Below are 18,243 nucleotides of genomic sequence, written 5' to 3'. Positions count from 1 at the left end.
TTAATTAATTGATTTTATGCTTCATTTGTTTCAAGAGCATAGATTTCATTCATTTCAGGAACACAGGATAGTATTTCTCTGCTGGCCACTTTAAATTAAAGTGGACTAAAACAAATATTAATCTTCTTCTTTGAACATTCACCCAGCAATGGGCTCATTTAGTCAGACTGTTCTGACCTTAAAAAGTGAATGACTCAGTGAATTTTTGGACTGATTGTTGCAAGTTATACTGAACTCCTGGCAACAATTTACCTGTCCTCATGATTGCCAGTTCGGACATCTTGCACAGCAGCAAAGCCACAAGGCACTCGTGCATGCTGGTTCAAACTATCCACAACAGATTTGCCAACATGTAGATAATAAGGGTCTTTGGTGGCCTGATTGCAAAGATAAAAATAGAAAAGCAGATTAGATGTGGTGATAGAAAGCTGACCTGAGGAACAGCATTTTCTACTTTAAGAGACTGGAGGTTCTTCTTAAACAATTTCTAATACACTTCCACTCAGAAATAAATGGTAATTATTGATTACAAAAAAAGATGTGCAATGACATTATTATTAAATAGAAAGAAATGTTAGTGAGAAGTCACATTAAAGCAGCCACATCATCAGATTTTCTGATTTAGCTAGAATTCTTGCACTCCGTATGGAGGCTGGAGAAGTAGTAATGAGTAAACAAAGAAATGGCAGAGGAACTCAACACATATTTTGCAGTCTTCACCTTCGAAGACATCAGCAGCATACCAGAACTTCGAGAGAGTCGGGGGAAAGAGGTGAATGTATGTAGTGGCCATCACGAAGGAGGTGCTGGAGAAGCTCAAAGGTCTGAAAGTGAATGAATCACCCGGACTAAATGAACTACATCCGAGGGTCCTGAAGGAGATAGTGGAGAAGATTGTGGAGGCATTGGTGATTGGAGAGTCCCAGAGGACTGGAAAATAGCTAATGTGACACCCCTGTTTAAGAAGGGAGTGAGGTAGAAGAATGGAAATTACAGACCAATTAGCCTGACCTTGGTGATTGTTAAGGTTTTAGAGTCCGTTATTAAGGGTGAGAGCGCAGAGTACATTGAAGTGCATGGTAAAATACGGCTGCGTCAGCAAAGCTTCATCAAGGGGAGGTCATGCCTGACAAATCTGTTAGAATAATTTGAGGTGGTGACAGACAAGTTAGACAAAGAAAAGCCAGTGGACGTGATCTATTTGGATTTCCAGAAGGCATCTGACAAGGTACTGCGCAGGAGGCAGCTAGATAAGAGAACATGGCATTAGAGGCAAGCTACTGGCATAGATAGAGGATTGGCAGACTGGCAGAGAGTAGGGATAAAGGTTTATTTTTCCAGGATGGCAGCCAGCGACTACTAGAGTTCCACACAAATCAGTGTTGGGACCACAGCTATTCATTTTGTGTATTAACAATCTGAATGAAGGAATTGAGGGCATTGTTGGTAGGTTTGCAGATGACACACAGATAGGTGAGGAACAGGAAGCAGGGAGGCTGTTGAAGGACTTGGGACAGGCTTGGACAGTGGGCAAAGAAGTGGCAGATGGAAGACAATGTGGGAAAGTATGAGGTCATACATTTTGTTAGGAAGAATAGAGGCATAAACTAATTTCTAAGTGGGGAAGTCTTGGTACAAATGGACTTGAGAGTCCTAGTTCTGGATTCTCTTAAGGTTAACATGCAGGTTCAGGTGGCAGTTTGGAAAGCAAATGCAACGTTCACACTCATTTCATGAGGGTTAGATACAGAAGCAGAGATGTACTGCTGAGCCTGTTTAAGGCTCTGGTCATTCGGAATACTGTGAGCAGTTTTAGACCCTGTATTTAAGGAATTTATTGACACGAATGATCCTAGGAATGAAGGGCTTATCACGTAAAGGAGTGGTTGAGGATTCTGGGTCCTTACTTGGAGTTTAGGAGGAAGAGAGGGAATCTCATTGAAACTTACAGAACACGAGAGGCTTGGATAGAGTGGACGTGGGGATGTTTCGACTAATAGGAAAGACTAGGATCTGAGGGTACAGCGAAGTATGAAGGGACCACCCGTTAGAACTAAGAAAAGGAGGAAATTTTTCAGTCAGAAGGTGAATGATGAATCTGTGGAACTCTGAAGAAAGCTGTGGAGGCCAAGCCATTGAGTGTCTTTAAGACAGAAATAGATAGGTTTTTGATTAGTAAGACAATCAATGGTTAAAGGAGAAGCGAGTTGAGAAACATATCAGCCATGATCAAATGGATGACCAGACTTCGATGGGCCAAATGGCCTGATTATCTTATGGCTATGTTCATATTGCAGTATCCTCTATTCTGCAGGCTTTCTTGAGACATGAATAAAATATGAAAAATTTAAGAATATTAAGGAAGAAAGGAACAGAACACCACCATTAGAAATTTTAAGTGAAAATAAATGACTATAAATGGCACCAGATAACAAATCTGACAAGATGGAGAATTTCTACTTTCTTTAATCTGCAGAATATTGAATTGTTAAATTTTGCACAAAGAATTTAGTGGTTCATGGGGATTACTAACCTTGTAAAGAAAATAAGTACTTTCAATAAATTCTGGTCTTAAAGGATGTTGAGCCCAATGAACTGCAAAGTCAGTGGTAAAAGCCTTTGAAAATACAAATCAGACAAATTTAAATCATAAGTGACTCCTGTGGGAGGCAAAATAAAAAACTTATACATATTAAAGTTCAACTTTCCACCAATTTTCTTATCTGCTTTGGAGATATGATACCAGACTGCTTAATATTAGGCCATGCATGAGCAAGAATTTGCTGTCATTTAATCAGGAATATCAAGACCTCTAATTTTATACAAATGTACACATCCTTGCTGCCACCTTCATTCTACTTACTGGATGTCTATTCAGATGGCATGTAATCTTAGTTGTCAACCAATGCACTGATTTCTAGGTGGTACTGGAGTAGAATTTAGGTTCCCAGGAGGCAGATTGTGATTTTAAATCAAGTAATGACAGGTAGCTTCAGGTTTAACCTCCACGTTTTACAATGGGTCCAAAAGATTTCCCAGGAAATCCAAGATCTGGAACAAAGTGATGTAAGCTTCAAAAAGCATTAGTCGTGGGATAGGTGGTGAAAAAGAGTGCTTTGCTCAGTTCTCCAAATCCCCTTCCCATAGAAAAGCCTCCAGAGTCAAGTCTTGGATGTCTCCTCCCGTCATTTGAGATCGGACTCTGCCCATCCACTTACACATACCCTTCCAGAGTCGGAACTGAATCTACCAGCTCTTCTCAAGTACTTTCCACCTATCTAGGAGCTAAGCCTGTCAATCTAGTTGACTTCTGACAAAGAATCTGTCGGGGCCAGAAGGCAGATTCTCCATGTGAGGAAGCCTAGACTTTCCCTATCCTTGAGCAGGTGCAGTTACATCCAAAATGCATTTGAAATGTTTATATACTATTATAATGAATTGGGATTTCTTGAAAATGCTTAAAACATACTTGACCGGCTTATCAAAACATGAAAGTGAGCATCTACTTCGATTCCTGTCTTCCAAAGAAACTGCTGCCTTTAACAACTAATTTTTAAAAAACTGCAACAATAAGTAATTGAAGAAAATGAGAGAGTCTGGAATCTACTTGTAAATAATTCTGTTTACATTGTCATTCAAGTCTAGTGTGCTAAAGACTACTTGTCACTTATCAAAAGGACACTGCAGTCACAACTTAAAAATGCACCATCAGGAAAATCTTTTCCAAACAGTGATTTAACAAAGCATTTTAATTTAAACACAGAGCCAGAAGAGTAAGTCCTAAATGAGGAAAAGTCTGAAACTTCTTTTATCACAAGAGAACTGACCTAGTTTGCAGTGTCCGAAAAGGGTTGGAAGGTAGCAAGCAGAGAAAGGGAGTGATTTTAAGGCCAACAGGAATTAAATTCCCAAAATAAGCTGCATGTTTTATTAAAATCTACTTATGCAATGAACTTCAGCAATCTCCTTACCTCTGGTAGAAATTTGTGTCGCTGTATAACCTGGTACAACATTTCATGAGTTTCTATTGCAGGTTGCAAGTCCCCTTTTAGTACCTAAGGACAAAAAATATTCTGGAAATTTGTGCTAATCGTGTCATAGTTGGATGAATTTATCTAAAGGCATAATCAGACAAAATGGAAATGTTTTCTTCAAGCTGTTTGTTTCCGTTTAGAAATTCTTCACCTATGATTAAGATAATCCTAAAACAAAATAATAATCCACACCATAATTTCAAGTCTGTTGTATTTTGTTTGAATAAAATCAAAATGAAGCATGAAACAGGAATTGGATATAAAACACATCACAAAAGGATAAGGTTGTTGGCTTACTTGCCGAGCTGACTGGTTATCGTACACATGTTTCGTTACTGTGCTAGGTGACATCATCAGTGAGGCTTCCGATGAAGCAATGTTGTTCTACTCCGCTTGGTATCTGGTCTGTTAAGTACCAGCAAGCAAGCCAATAACCTCATCCACAACCTGGGCTACAAATCTTCGCAAGAACCTTAAACCACAATCAGGAGTTTCAGGTTTCTTCCTACAAGCACCACAAGTCCTTTATTTGTTGTGATTTGTACAAATAGAACTTCAGGTTTCTTTTCAACACTGAACAGTTCAAACGGCCTTCATGTTCTGTTACACAATTTCTGAGCATATTCAGAAATGGAGAGAAAGGAAAAAAAAAAGTGCAAAGTGAGCTAAAATGTCTGAAAATAAGTGGTGCGTGTGGATCATCCATTAATATTATCACTGTAGAAAAGGACAACGTATGTAATCCAAAACAAAAATTAACAATGATCTAAAATCTGAAAAAGGCCAACTAATCGGATAACCATACATGTGATGAAAAATATGTACAAGTACATTCCTTACTCTAATTAATCTTTATCCCCAACTACTTGCAGTTGTGAATAATTCCATGTTTAACAATTTCTAAATCAGGGTGTAGAGCAATACTTCTTGCATTGCTCTGGAAAACAGACAGCACAGACTTGGGCCCAAATCATTTTGGAATTCCGTGGAAAGTTTTAACTTCTGGTGACAATTCCATTGCTTCCTGAGACCCCCACCACCATCGCACACAAGTCTTTGACTCCCCTTGGAGACTATATTTCCACAATACTTGCCTGAATAGTTATGCAGGAATCATTAGACAGCAAAGAGCTTAGACTAATACATGGCAAAGTACAGAACTGACCATACAAGTTATTTGCACTGACCCCTGATTCCACATGTCTATCCATATACCCTGATCACTCCCTAAAACTGCATCCACCTAGTAAGCTATCCACCTGATACCCCACCCACCTGCATCCGCACCCTACCACTTTTTAATATGGCTTACTCCATAAAGAGAGAAGTTCATTCTTGGCTCTCCAGCATTGTCATGGAGGTATCAAACGAAAGTTCTTTCTGAATTTCTGGGGAAGCCAGGTTTGGAGGACCCCAGAAGAAATGTAAGCAGTGGTGAATGGCAATCTGAAGATAATTGCCACTCCATGGAGAATGTGGGCCATGATAATCTGAATGACCTTCTGCACTCTACACCTAATGATACTGTAATGTAACTCAGCTTTAGGATCAACTTTCAGGTCAGTCTGAGGTGTCAATCATAATCTAGTAAAATGATAAAGCTGTTCTAAATGACAAGAGCAGCTCCATTTTGTATTCAAGAAAGTGAGTATGGATTAAAACGGATGGAAGGTCTTCATCAAACTGACTTCAGAAGACCAAAGCCTTCTTCATTTTTTTAGTCCCGTGAAGGCTGGTCTAAAAATGTTCATATGCATTAAATCCTATAAATTGGAACCATCAACAAACTGAGATTTTGATTAAAGCAAATGTACAATATCTATGATATACTGAATTTTTACAGTGACACGTCCATTCTAACAGATGCCCATTCAGTTGTGGGACTGACTCTCACTTTAGCATATATGTTTGGAAATGAAAAGTAGCATAACATTGAAATATTTTCAATGTACTGATAATCCTAAAGTGAAACACAGTTCCATGACTGAATGGGTGTTTACGTAAGTTGAGACTGAATACATTGGTCACAGGGTTAACATTTTATGCCATGTCCTACACACGCTTGGTCTAAGTGTGTAAATTTTTTACATATTGGTTTTCATCAAGCCATAATTAATTTTTAATATTAATTACATGCATGCTAATTATCTCAAATCAAAACAAAAATGCATCCCCTACCTGCAAGCCTGGGAAAAATGCAAGAAGTGAATCCATCCATTTTCTGGCATTAATAGTAGGGTTATGCATATGAACATCGAGAAGCAGGGGAGGCTGACTAATGTACTTCATTATGGCTGCATAGTGCTAGATTAAAAGAAATAAAAGTTGAAATGGACATTTTATGATAATCTCATTTATTTGTCTCACTCACGGAAACAGAGCAAAATCAAAGATTGTTTAAAACAATGTATTCGCATCAACATCTAATATTTAAACACACTTGAGTCTAGCTCATACTGACTCAAATTTGAGACACAGAATGTGTTTATAATTTGGTGCTGCTCAGGTCTTCAGATAACATTCTCCCCCAACCCTCTCCACCCCTATTCACACAACATAGCAGTTTTCTAGTGCTCTACTATGCATCCCTCCATATTTATATCTGACATTGTTCCACGAGGTGCAAACAGATGACAGAGGGACTCTGCTGAACAAATGTCTTTCATATTAAAGTTTTTTTTCCTAGAATTCTCGGAAACTAACTAATCTAAATACTTTCTAGGAATTCAAACTAACCTCCCTCTTTCAGGGTTTTTAAATAGAATTTCATTAAACAATGACGCAGATTCAAAGTTCATCTTTTAATTTTAACAGAACCATTATTTTAATATATCAGATAGGAGCTAAAAGCACTTCCTGGATTTTATACTTCTCAAATTAAAAGTCACATACAAACTAAACCAACTATTCAGCATTGTTTTAGTCTGAATTATCTCTCTGTCCAAAAAATAAGTCAGTTGAAAGTATAAAATAATAGTACATTAAATGAGTAAGTGCAAAATAAATTGTAAGAGTTAGCATCAAAAAATAAATGCAGAGTCTGAATAGAAATTACAGCATACATTTTAACATTAATTCCATTAGGATTACCATTATTTTTAAATGGTAAATAAATCTATTAGTGCCGATTGCACCACATAAAAGAATATTCAATAAGAGAATGTTGTTCCAGGGCTACAGTTTTCTAGGCACAAGCTGTCTCAGTTGATATTTTAAAAACTTAGGTCTACACTACCCAATGCAATGACCTGGTACAATTGTCAGATTAATGAATGTAGCCAAAGGATTAAAATCAAGCAGACAGGTTTCCATCAATCAAGCAAAGATACCTGAATTTTTCCCATCATAAGAGAAGGAAAGACACCGGGAAAACATCTGTCAAATTAAATACCAATTGTTCACTTAATTACTTTAAATATTTATTAGTGCTTTATTGCATCAGGAACGTATTTAAGGGGAAGCTCCCTAAGTGCATGGCAGAGAAAGAAAGACAATGTTGATCGGATGGGATGAAGTCAAATATAAAAAAAAACAGTACAAGTCATGACCATAGAACATCTCAGCCCTACTCTGCTATTTCTGGAGTCACCCAAGGATCTATTTTTGACTCCTTTATCCAACTTGACGGGTTTTTTTTTAATGCAGATGTGGATGTCGCTGGCTAGGCCCGCATTTATTGCCCATCCCTAATTTGCCTAGAGTTAAGAATTAACCACTTATAGGATAAGGATGGACAATAATGCCATTCCCTAAAACAGCATAAATGAACCAGATAGGTTTTTCTGACGATCGACAATGATCATCACTAGACACTTAATTACATACTGTATTAAACTCATGTTCCATCATCTGCCATGGCAGGATTTGAACCAGGGTCCCCAGAACATTATCTGGGTCTGTGGATTAACAGCCTAGTGTTATCTGCAGTTGGGACATAGCATATCTACATTACCAACATTCAGCTCTGTTTCTGTACTGCCACTCTTGACCCTTTCACGGTCCCTGTGCAGTCATCATCTCAGGCTGAACTAAACCATTCATGACCTTGTTGTCCTGGTTAGCGGTGCTCGCACCTCTGAGTTTGAAGGCTGTAGTTTTAAATCTTACCAAAGACTTGAACACAAGACAAAAGCTGATATTTAAGTGCAGTACCAAAAGAGCACTGTGGAGATGTTGTCTTTCAAAGGAGATATGAAACTTCAGCAGCATCTGGTCATACAGATGTATACAAATGATCTCATAAAACTGTTTTGAAGAACAGCAATTGAGTAATCCCCCTGGGTATACTGGTTAGAACGAGTGCACAAAGAGTGAGGGAACGATCAAATAGAGAAAAGCCTACCTTGTCTTGTCCTCACTAGTCTACCTATTGAAGGTGCATCTGTTCATGATGGTATTAGGGATCAGCCCTTGTGTGAAACAAAGTCCAGTCTCACATTCTGGATACCTGCCATTGAGTTATGTGGCACTATTACTGTGCTAAGTGGGATAGATTTCAAACAGATTTAACAACTTCAAACTGGACATTCATGAGGCGCTGTGAGACATCAGCAGAAAAATTATATTCAACCTCATTGCTGACATATCGATTAAATGAAGGAAATACAGTAAAGCTACAACACAGAACTACTTGCATGGGAACAGTGGAAGCCATGCAATAAGCAGGGATCAGAGATCTCACAACCAATGGATCAATTGAAACCTTTGTGAATAGGTGAAAACTATTCACTCGGTTGCGAAAAGTGATGAATAATTAAACAGGAAGAAGCATTTCCACAAACAACTCTCATCAGTAATGGTGTGGGAACCTACCACAGAACAATGCAACAGAGGAGCCTGAAGTATTCGCAACCGTCATCGGCTAGAAAGATTAAGCAGTTGATCCATCTCAGCCTCCTCATGATGTCCTCTGCACTATAATTGCCAGTTAATTTCGCTCACTCAACAGAACATCAAGAAGTAGCTGAAGGCACTGGATGTTGAAAAGGGTACAGGCCCTGACAACATTCCAGCAATAGTATATAGAAAACAGAACAGTACAGCAGAGTACAGACCCTTCAGCCCACGATGCTGTGCCAACCTATTATCCTAATCTAAGATCAAAAACTAACCTGCATACCCTTCGTTTTACTATCATCCATGTGCCTCTCCAAGAGTCACTTAAATGTCTCTACTGGCTCTACTACCACCACTGGCAGTGCATTCCATGCACCCACCACTGTGTGAAGAACCTACCTCTGACATCTCCCCTATACCTTCTTCCAATCACCTTAAAATAAAGCCACCTCGTAATTGTCATTTCCGCCCTGGGAAAAAGTCTCTGGCTATCCACTATCTATGCCTCTCATCATCTTGTACTATCAAGCTCTATCAAGGCACCTCTCATCCTTCTACACTCCAACAAGCAAAGCCCTAGCTCCCTTAACCGTTCCTCATAAGACCTGTCCTCTATTCCAGGCAGCATCCTGGTAAATCTCCTCTGCACCCTCTCTAAAGCTTCCAGATCCTTCCTATAATGAGGCAACTGATGACATATGCTCTAGAATTAGCCACACAATTTAGCCAAGTTGTTCCAGTACAGCTAATACACTGGCAATTATCCAGCAATGTGGAAAACTGTCCAGGTACATCTGTCCACAAAAAGCAGGGCAAATTCAAATTGGCTTTTCACTGCGCAATCAATCAACCTACTCTCAGTCCATAACAAAGTGATCGAAGGGGTTGTCAACAGTGCTGGCAGGCAACACTTAGAAATAACTTGCACAGTGATGCTCAGTTTGGACTCCATCAGGATTACTCAGCCCCTGGTATTGTTACAGCTTTAAACCAATATTGACTTGAAATGAGGCAACAGTGACTAACCTGACATCAAGGGTGCCTTTGACTGATTATTGTGTGAAGGAGTTCTAGTAAACTGGAGTCAATAGGAATCAGAGGAAAATTCTCCACTGGTTGGAGTCATACCCAACATAAATAAGGTGGTGGTGGCTGTTGGAGGTCAATCATCTCAGTCTAAGGACATTGTTGCAGGAGTTCTTAGTGTAGATATTTGTAAAATCAACCTGTTCAGAGATGTTATTACACATCTGGAGTACATAGGTCTTGAACTCAGGGCTCCTGGCTTAGAGGTAGGGACCACACAAATACCAGACAATGACTTTTTCCAATAAGACAGAATCTAACCATTGCATACGACTTCAATGGCATTACCACTGCTGAAATCTCAACTATCAACAGCCTGAGGGTAACTGAGGGTTTCTGTTGACCAGAAACTGAACTGGATTAACCATACAAAACTCTAGAAAAGCAGGTCAGAAGTTAGGAATTCTGGAGCAAGCAATTCTTGTACTGTCTCCCCAGTGACAGTTTACTATCTACAAGGCACAAGTAGGTCCAAGAATCTTGTCACCATCCAAGGCACCAGCTTCAACACTGGTACACTATGATGACACTTTGTACCATATTTAAGATGCACTGTGGTAGTGGACTAAGCTCCTTCATTAGTACTTTCCAAACCTGACACCTCCACCCTCTAAAAGAACAAGGGCAGCAGATAAACAGGAACAGCACCACCTCTACCAGTTCACCTCCAAGTCTCACTGCATTATGATTTAGAACTATATCAATTCCTTCACTGCTACGGGTTGAAAATCCTGGAACTCCTTCTTAAAACATAGTAGTATCCATAAACCCCAAAACCACAGCAGTTCAGGAAGGCAGCACACTACCACCTCCTCCAGGGGAATTAGGGAATGGAAATAAATGCTGACCTAGCCAATAATGCTCACAGATATGAATAAAATTAAAAATTAGAATTGTGCAACAAATGCTGTCTTTGCCAGCAGTGCCCAAATTCAATCAATTAACTGGAAAAAAAAACCTATCTTTTAACTAACAACACTAAAACAGATTAACTGGTAATTATCAGTGCTGATTGGAGGAACTTACTGAGCACAAATTAACTTCTACATTTCCTACACCATAACAGTAACTATGCTTCCAAACTACTTCACTGGCTCCAAAACACTCTGAGGTACCTGTGGCAATGAAATGCAGGATGTAGATGCAAGTCTTTCTTTTATTACATATTTGTGATGCAAATTAATTGACATTTAGGTTGACAACTTGTAACATTTCATACATTCAAATTTTTCTTATTGTCTGGGAAGTAAAGGATGCTTTAATTTTATTAATTCTTTCAAAAAGTTTGCTTTTTACTTAGATTAGTTTGCTCCTCAGAGTGACAGCCACTTTATCACTGTCTGAAGGTGTCGACGTGTTTGGATTTTAATTGCGTACGTTTCCGAACACCATTGCATTAACTAATGCTTTTGTTTCATAGTACATTTTGGAGGTAGTTCATATTATCAAATGGCACCTGGTTTCATTTAGTTAATGTGTTTAGGGAACCCAAGGTCCTCTTCTTTTACCCAATTAGTATAATGGAAAAACCACTCTGGATTACATTGAAGTCATTTTGTAAAAAAAACATTAATTTCATTAAAACATCACTGGGCTGTCCTGTTACATTTATTAGCTACTATTTTTCCTTAAAAATCTGGAGATGCCACTTGGACCAACTACCAATTCCATTAATGAAGAACAAGTTTTGGCAGAAGTACAACTTTACTTGCAATAATAAATTTGCAATAAGTCTATTCTATTTAATGGCCACTCCAAATTGACAATTCATTAAATAACTTTGGGAACATCCTACAAATTATTAATTGCAATAATGGTTTGTTCCAGTATATTGCATTATTACCATTGCTGCTTGAAGGCTGAATATTCATTAGCATACATTCTCTATGTACAGTACAACATGATGCTTTGGACATAATGTTAATTAGTGAGATCAGAATTGACTATCTTTGTTGGTGGGTCACCTTCCTACTTGTTATGTGATTTGCATATAGTAAGTATTTTGTGCAAGTGCCATACTTACATTCTGCAACACTTACCATTATATACTTCCAACTCACTCAACAGTGCCAAGGGAGCTTTGCTACATTGTAACATTTTCCAATCCCTTTTGGGTCCCCATGTAACACACATTATTCCTTAGCCAGAGGAGAGACAAAATGATCCACTCGAAGGCCTTCAGTCAATGCCTTACAGTTACCAGTGTTCCAATTATCTGGGCAGTGTGCAGTGTCTGGCCTCTGCTCTTAGTCAGCAAAAATCCAGTTGATTTGGGGTCAGCACAGGAGCCCAAGTCTTATATCTGACGCATCACATGCTACACTAACTCTCCATGTCTGTCGGCCACACAGTAACAGATTTTTCCTTTAGCATTTCAAGATCTTAGGACTGAATACCTTTAAAAAGAAAAAGAATACAAGACTTACTGTATTAAATCTCTCCAAATATACATCATCTCCCAGCAGGATATAGGCCTTCAACAAATATTCGTAGTATGAGTCTATTCCAGCACCCACTCCACTGTCTTAGAATACAATGAATCAGTTAGTAGGATCTCAAAAACTGATAGGAAATATATCATGAATTTGTATCATTGATTGTTAAGTACGTCAGTAATACAAAAGACGTGACTACAACAGTAACAAAAGGAGCTGTGCATGTAAGTACATGCTAATTTACAACACTGGAAAACATGTGGTTTCTCCTACACAAACATATTGGAAAGCAGGTTTATAAAGTGACAGCTCTGAAAAGAATTTCCCAGAGAGACAGTTTGTATATCACTTGGAAGTGAGACTGTGAAGTTATACTTAGTATTTCTAGCGCACACATGAACAGGAGAATTAGCAGAATTAGGCCATTCAGCCCTTCAAGCTTGCTCCACCATTCAATAAGATTATGGCTGATCTGTTGTTTTCAATTTCACATTTCCATCCACTCCCAATAATTTTTGATTCACCCAACAAAAATCTATCTTCTTCTGCTTTTATATCAGAATCTTCAGCATTTTGTTTTTGGTAAAGTTATACTTCTATTTTCCCACCAAAACAAAAGTGATAGTACAACTGCAGATTATCTAATGTCAATTAAGCAAACACAAGGCAAATAGACCTACACTATTTTCTTGCTAACCAGTTTACTGAGAGACAAAACTTTCGTCTTCTAATAGGTTATGTGATAACCTCTCAGCAAACTGTTGTGCACCTTTGGCGGTTTACTTAGCAAATGTCATGTTGACACTGTCATCGATTGAGAGACCAACAAAGTAATTGTTTTTTGGTTGAATAATTGGAGAACACAAGAATAAGGAGAAATGACAGGCCATTTGGCCTTTCAATCCTGCTTTACCATTCAATGAAACCATGGCTGATCTGATTGTTGCCTTAACTCTTATTTTCCTGCCTGCCCCCAAAACTCTCATTTCCCTTGGCAAAATCAACAATTTGTCAAACAGCCTTGATTCAACAGCCAAGCTCACTGTTCAATGGGGAAGATAATTCCAAAGACCAACGATGCTTGTAAGAAGAAATTTCTCCCCACCTCCGCCTTAAATGAAAGATCCCTTATTTTTAAACTGTGCCCCCAGTTCCAGATTCAGGACAGGAAATATTGTGGCAGAATCTCAGCAGGGCAGGATGTTGGCTCAGTGGTTAGCACTGCCCAGGGACACGGGTTTTTTCCAGCCTTGGGCGACTGTGTGGAGTTGGCACATTCCACCCTCACTTCTGCGTGGGTTTCCTCTGGGTGCCCCAGTTTCCTCTCTCAGTCCAAAGATGTGCAGGTTACGTGGATTGGCCATGCTAAATTGCCCCATAGTGTCCACGGACATGGAGGCTAGGTGGATTAATTTCCCCTTGTTGCCATATGCCAACTACTGCTGACTCATGCCAACCATGCCTCCTAACACCCTTGTTTGCCCTTACACCTTCCATGCAAATGCACCCAGTATCCACGCTGGTGGACTTCAAGGCCAATTCTGTGATAAAATAACTTCTAATTGTCTATTAACAAATTCAGTGTTTAAAACAAAATATTTATGGGTAAAATCTGTCCACGACATTGAACTTCTTTCAACTGTTTGATTACTTATAAAATTAGGTATTTGCAATTGCACAGGCATTTCAAAGACTCTAAACACTTGCAAGTGTCAAACTGTTAACTGACAGGCATTGCACAGTGACACAAGGGATTACAAAATTAGTCATGCAACATAAATGGTATAATGATAGTTTTCAGGCTAATGAAGACAGAAATAGCAAGCATTAAATCTATTTTTCTCTTTACTGTGCAGTTTATTTTTGACTATTTAAAAAGCTAGGAGATTTAAATGTCTTGACAGCTTGACTGTTTGAATGAGCTTATCCATTTTTTAAAAATACACATTTTAACAATCCCAAAGGATATTTGACCACTTACAAAAGGCATCTCATGTGCCTCTAGTGTGTTGCAAAAAGTTGTCCTACTTCTCCAAAGGCTACCCTATCTCTCTGAAGAACTCTGGTCATCTTGGACATTCTCCTGAAACTGGACCTGACTGAAGGCAGCTGTACTTATACATGCAACTGCCTCTGTGAACCAAGGATGTGTAGAATACAAGCCAGACTCATCTCCCCTCAGTAAAAATATCATGACCTGACGCAACTGTCCATCACCCTTCTCACCTATCTGCTCCACCCTTCCCATGACCCTTCTCCACAACCCCCTATCTGAATCCATCTATCACCAACCCACTGACCTTCCCCCAGCCTCACCCCCCTCCCTCTATTTATTTCCAAGCTCCCTTCTCCCTCCCCAATCCTGATGAAGGGTCTCAACCCAAAACATCGACTCTCCTGCTCCTTTGATGCTGCCTGACCTGCTGTGTTCCTACAGCTCCACACTGTATTACATGTTTTCTTTTAATATGATACTATCCTTAGGTTCTTTGCTTAGTCATGGGTTGTGTGTTATTCCGGTAGAGTATTCTTCTATTAAATATATTCATAACAATAAACAGAATATATCTCTTCAAATCTTTGGCACTGCTTCTCTGAGCCTTTAACCTTTTTAACCTATTTACCCAGTCCAGTTTAACCAACCTTGCAACTGTCATTTTTAAGTTTAAAACATACTTACAGACCCACATTTTCTCATTGCTAAAGGGAATGTGAAATCCTATCATGTTATGATCATTCTTACCTAGAGAACCCTTTATTATACAGGTCTTTAATTTATCCTGTACTTCTACACATTACCAGTGATGTCCAACTAAAATAAAGCAATTAACTACAGTACATTTCTTTCATATTTAAAGCCAGTATTAAAGCCAGGGAAGAAATTAAACGGATAAGAGGCTGCAGAATTTATTACAGCAGGTCCAGATATTCTTGGTTGGTGTCTACTGACATTGGAGGTAAATGTTGAAGACCTAGGGACAGGTTGGAGAACGGATTAAAAAGAGATATGATATCTGAGAAGTACAATGAGTTATGAAAGGTGTATGGGTTTGAGTGTTTCCGTGCTGCAAGTATGCACTTCACATTTCCACGAGGTTTACATAAAGCTAAAGAATTTAAGTGCAATTTGCATTGTGAATTTTGACACACATTAGATAAAAGGTGCTATACTCACCCCGCCTGATCCAGTCACCATTGTGAATGTTGATCACTGTCCCCACGAGATCACTGCCTCTCTGTCTTTTCTCCCATAGGAAATCCATTGCTCTCCGTGCATATTCCTACAGGATAAAAAATTATTTGCCATGTATCATGAAACAGAAAATAAATCTTAAATTGCATAACTAGCTCCTGTAAAAATCCAACTTTTTCAAAAAGCAAAGTACCAAATGCATGAGACAACATACATATTAGGCAATTTGTTATTTAAATGGGTTAAAGGCAAAATATTGGCTTAATACAGGTTTACCAATTAATTCATCTAAAATTTCCTATTCTGCCCTATTTGACTACACAACTAGATGTACTGAACAGAGAGAAGGGTATAATGAGAAGGTATCACCATAATTTGAACTGGATATTCTGCTGGGGGCACAACATAATTTGACATCCAAACAAAGCAGCATCTTCACTTTGGACTTCTGAACTCTGTTCTCCCTTAAGCACCTAAATAATTGCTGGACAGAGCAAAGGCTTCCTGTCCAATTATGGATAGGAAAATTCTCTAAGTTGGAGGGACAATCAGAAGTATTCCAGTCTGAAAGCAGCAGCAGGCTTCAAAATTGAGGTAATCTTCCTTCAGCCTTTTCAATACTTTAGACAACAAAAGTGGTTTTTATTGCAAGGCCGCTGTGCAGCAGACCTCCCCTAAAGTCTGTAGCTATATCCAGGCAGGAAGGGAGGCTCCCCACACTAATATCAGGAGGCCATCTCCAGGCAGCTAAACCGTCCCCAGCTTCCTGCAGACGGCTGGAGGCATTAGGCTGTCAATTTAATAGGTACCAGCCCCAGCCAAATCCACTCCCACTCCAGGAATATAGCCAAGGTTAGGATGGAAATTGTTCCCACGTATCTGTTGACTTTGTCCTTTTACATGGAAGTGGTCGTGAGTTTGGAAGGTACTGTCCAAGGATTTTGGGTGTTGTCCGCAGTGCATTTTGGAGGTAGTATACACTGCTGCTACTGAACAGCAATAGTGGAGGAGTGGATGTTTGTGGATGTGGTGCCAATTAAGTGGGCTTTCTCCTGGACGATGGTGAACTTCTTGAGTTTTGTTGGAGCTGTATCCATTCAGGCAAGTGGGGAGTATACCATCACACTCCTGACTTGTTCCTTATAGCTAGATCCTAGCCTCTAGCTACAAGAGCAGGCCACTATATGTAAATTGCGATTCCAGTTCAGTTTCTGGTCCATGGTAAAGATATTGATGTTAGGGAATTCAGCGACAGTAATGCCATTGAATGCCAAGTGGTAGTGGTTAGATTGTTTCTTAGTGGAGATGGTCATTGCCTGGCATTTGTGTGGCGCGAACATCATTTGCGACTTGTCACCCCAAGTCTGCATATTGTCCAGATCTTGTTGCATTTGAACATGGACTATTTCACTATCTGAGGAGTCATGAATGGTACTGAATACTACACAATCATTGGTGAACATTGCCACTTCTGAACATATGATATAGGGGAGGTCATTGATGAAACAGCTGAAGATGCAAAAAGACGAGTCTCAAGTATACGTACCCCATCAGCCACCTATAACATTGACTTCCCCGTTTATCAAAACTACCAAAATCTGCAATGAATAATGCAGTCTTCATTGCTTTTTGGGGAAAAGAATTTCACATTGTAACAACCCACACGGGGAAAAAAAAAATCTCTATCTTAAAAAAGGAGACCTTTTTCTCCCCCTAGTTCTAATATCCCTCACAAGAGGAAACATCTGTCACTACCTACACTATCAAGTCTTCTCAGGTTCTTATGTGTTTCAATAAAGTCAGCTTTCATTCTTCCAAACTCTAATGGGTATAAACCTAAAGCTTTCATCCCAGGAATGAATCAAATTAACCTTCTCTGAATTGTTTCCAATACAAATTATATATTTTTTTCAAATAACAAAACCAAACTGTATTCAGTACTCAAGGCGAGTCTCAGCAAGGCTCAAAATAATTTATTTTAGGAGCTCCCCAAAAAATCTTTGAGGGCTTAATTTTGATTTTCACTGGTTATCTTTTGATTTCCAGGGGCTCCTTTTCTCAGTCTCAAACTCCTTCATTAGGTGATATAGTCACTTAGTTCTTACCTTTTAAAAAAATTCAGAGTCCTTCTGGAATAAAGATTCAATCCATCACTTGCCATAAAGCAGAATACCATAGGCCTCGGTGGTGTTAATTGAAAGATATTTATAATGTTGAGTTTATGACAGGTAGGGTACGCATTAAAGGGCATTAGCTTTTTTTTTTTACGGTATTGGCAGAGTCTAGAATTGAAGCAACATTTCTTGATTCAGTTCAGGAAACTCCAGGCTTGAATTCTGAGGCGTATTTAATTTCTCTCCTTGGAGGAGATCAAGATGGTTCAGGGAACCAGTTACTTCAGCTGAAGGGTTCTATTTTTGAAACTTCCAAACCAGCATTGGTTAAAAATCTGCAGGTTATTAGAACTGAAAAATGTTTACAATCCCAATTTGAGAAGAGTCCCTGTCAACAGACTTGGAAAGTACTCAACAAATTGTCTCCATAGTCCATGGGAAAGAACCTGAAGGACTTAGTAGAATTCTAAAGAGTTAAGATCGGGGTGTAATGTTTTCTGGACTTGAGTCAGGAGGTAGGCTGAAACTTTGAATTGGTGTATTGC

The 18,243-nt window shown here is 39.0% G+C and overlaps 1 protein-coding gene across 1 annotated transcript in view; it reads right to left on the bottom strand.

Moving 5' to 3' along the window:
• Positions 1 to 16,547, bottom strand: part of LOC109917682 (ER degradation-enhancing alpha-mannosidase-like protein 3) — a 35,721-nt gene extending 19,174 nt beyond the window's left edge. The window contains exons 1-7 of the mRNA XM_048613356.1: positions 16,485 to 16,547; positions 15,567 to 15,672; positions 12,383 to 12,480; positions 6,213 to 6,338; positions 3,972 to 4,055; positions 2,534 to 2,617; positions 253 to 377 (exon numbers count right to left, since the gene is read on the bottom strand). Of these exons, the coding sequence (XP_048469313.1) occupies positions 253 to 377; positions 2,534 to 2,617; positions 3,972 to 4,055; positions 6,213 to 6,338; positions 12,383 to 12,480; positions 15,567 to 15,672; positions 16,485 to 16,547 (686 nt within the window). The remainder of the gene's footprint in view (positions 1 to 252; positions 378 to 2,533; positions 2,618 to 3,971; positions 4,056 to 6,212; positions 6,339 to 12,382; positions 12,481 to 15,566; positions 15,673 to 16,484) is intronic.
• Positions 16,548 to 18,243: the final 1,696 nt, after the last annotated feature.

This window comes from Rhincodon typus, chromosome 28, assembly GCF_021869965.1.
Source record: "Rhincodon typus isolate 14 chromosome 28, sRhiTyp1.1, whole genome shotgun sequence".
Taxonomy (NCBI): domain Eukaryota; kingdom Metazoa; phylum Chordata; class Chondrichthyes; order Orectolobiformes; family Rhincodontidae; genus Rhincodon; species Rhincodon typus.
Note: the sequence above shows the minus strand (reverse complement) of the source record. Positions and strands in the feature narration are given on the sequence as shown.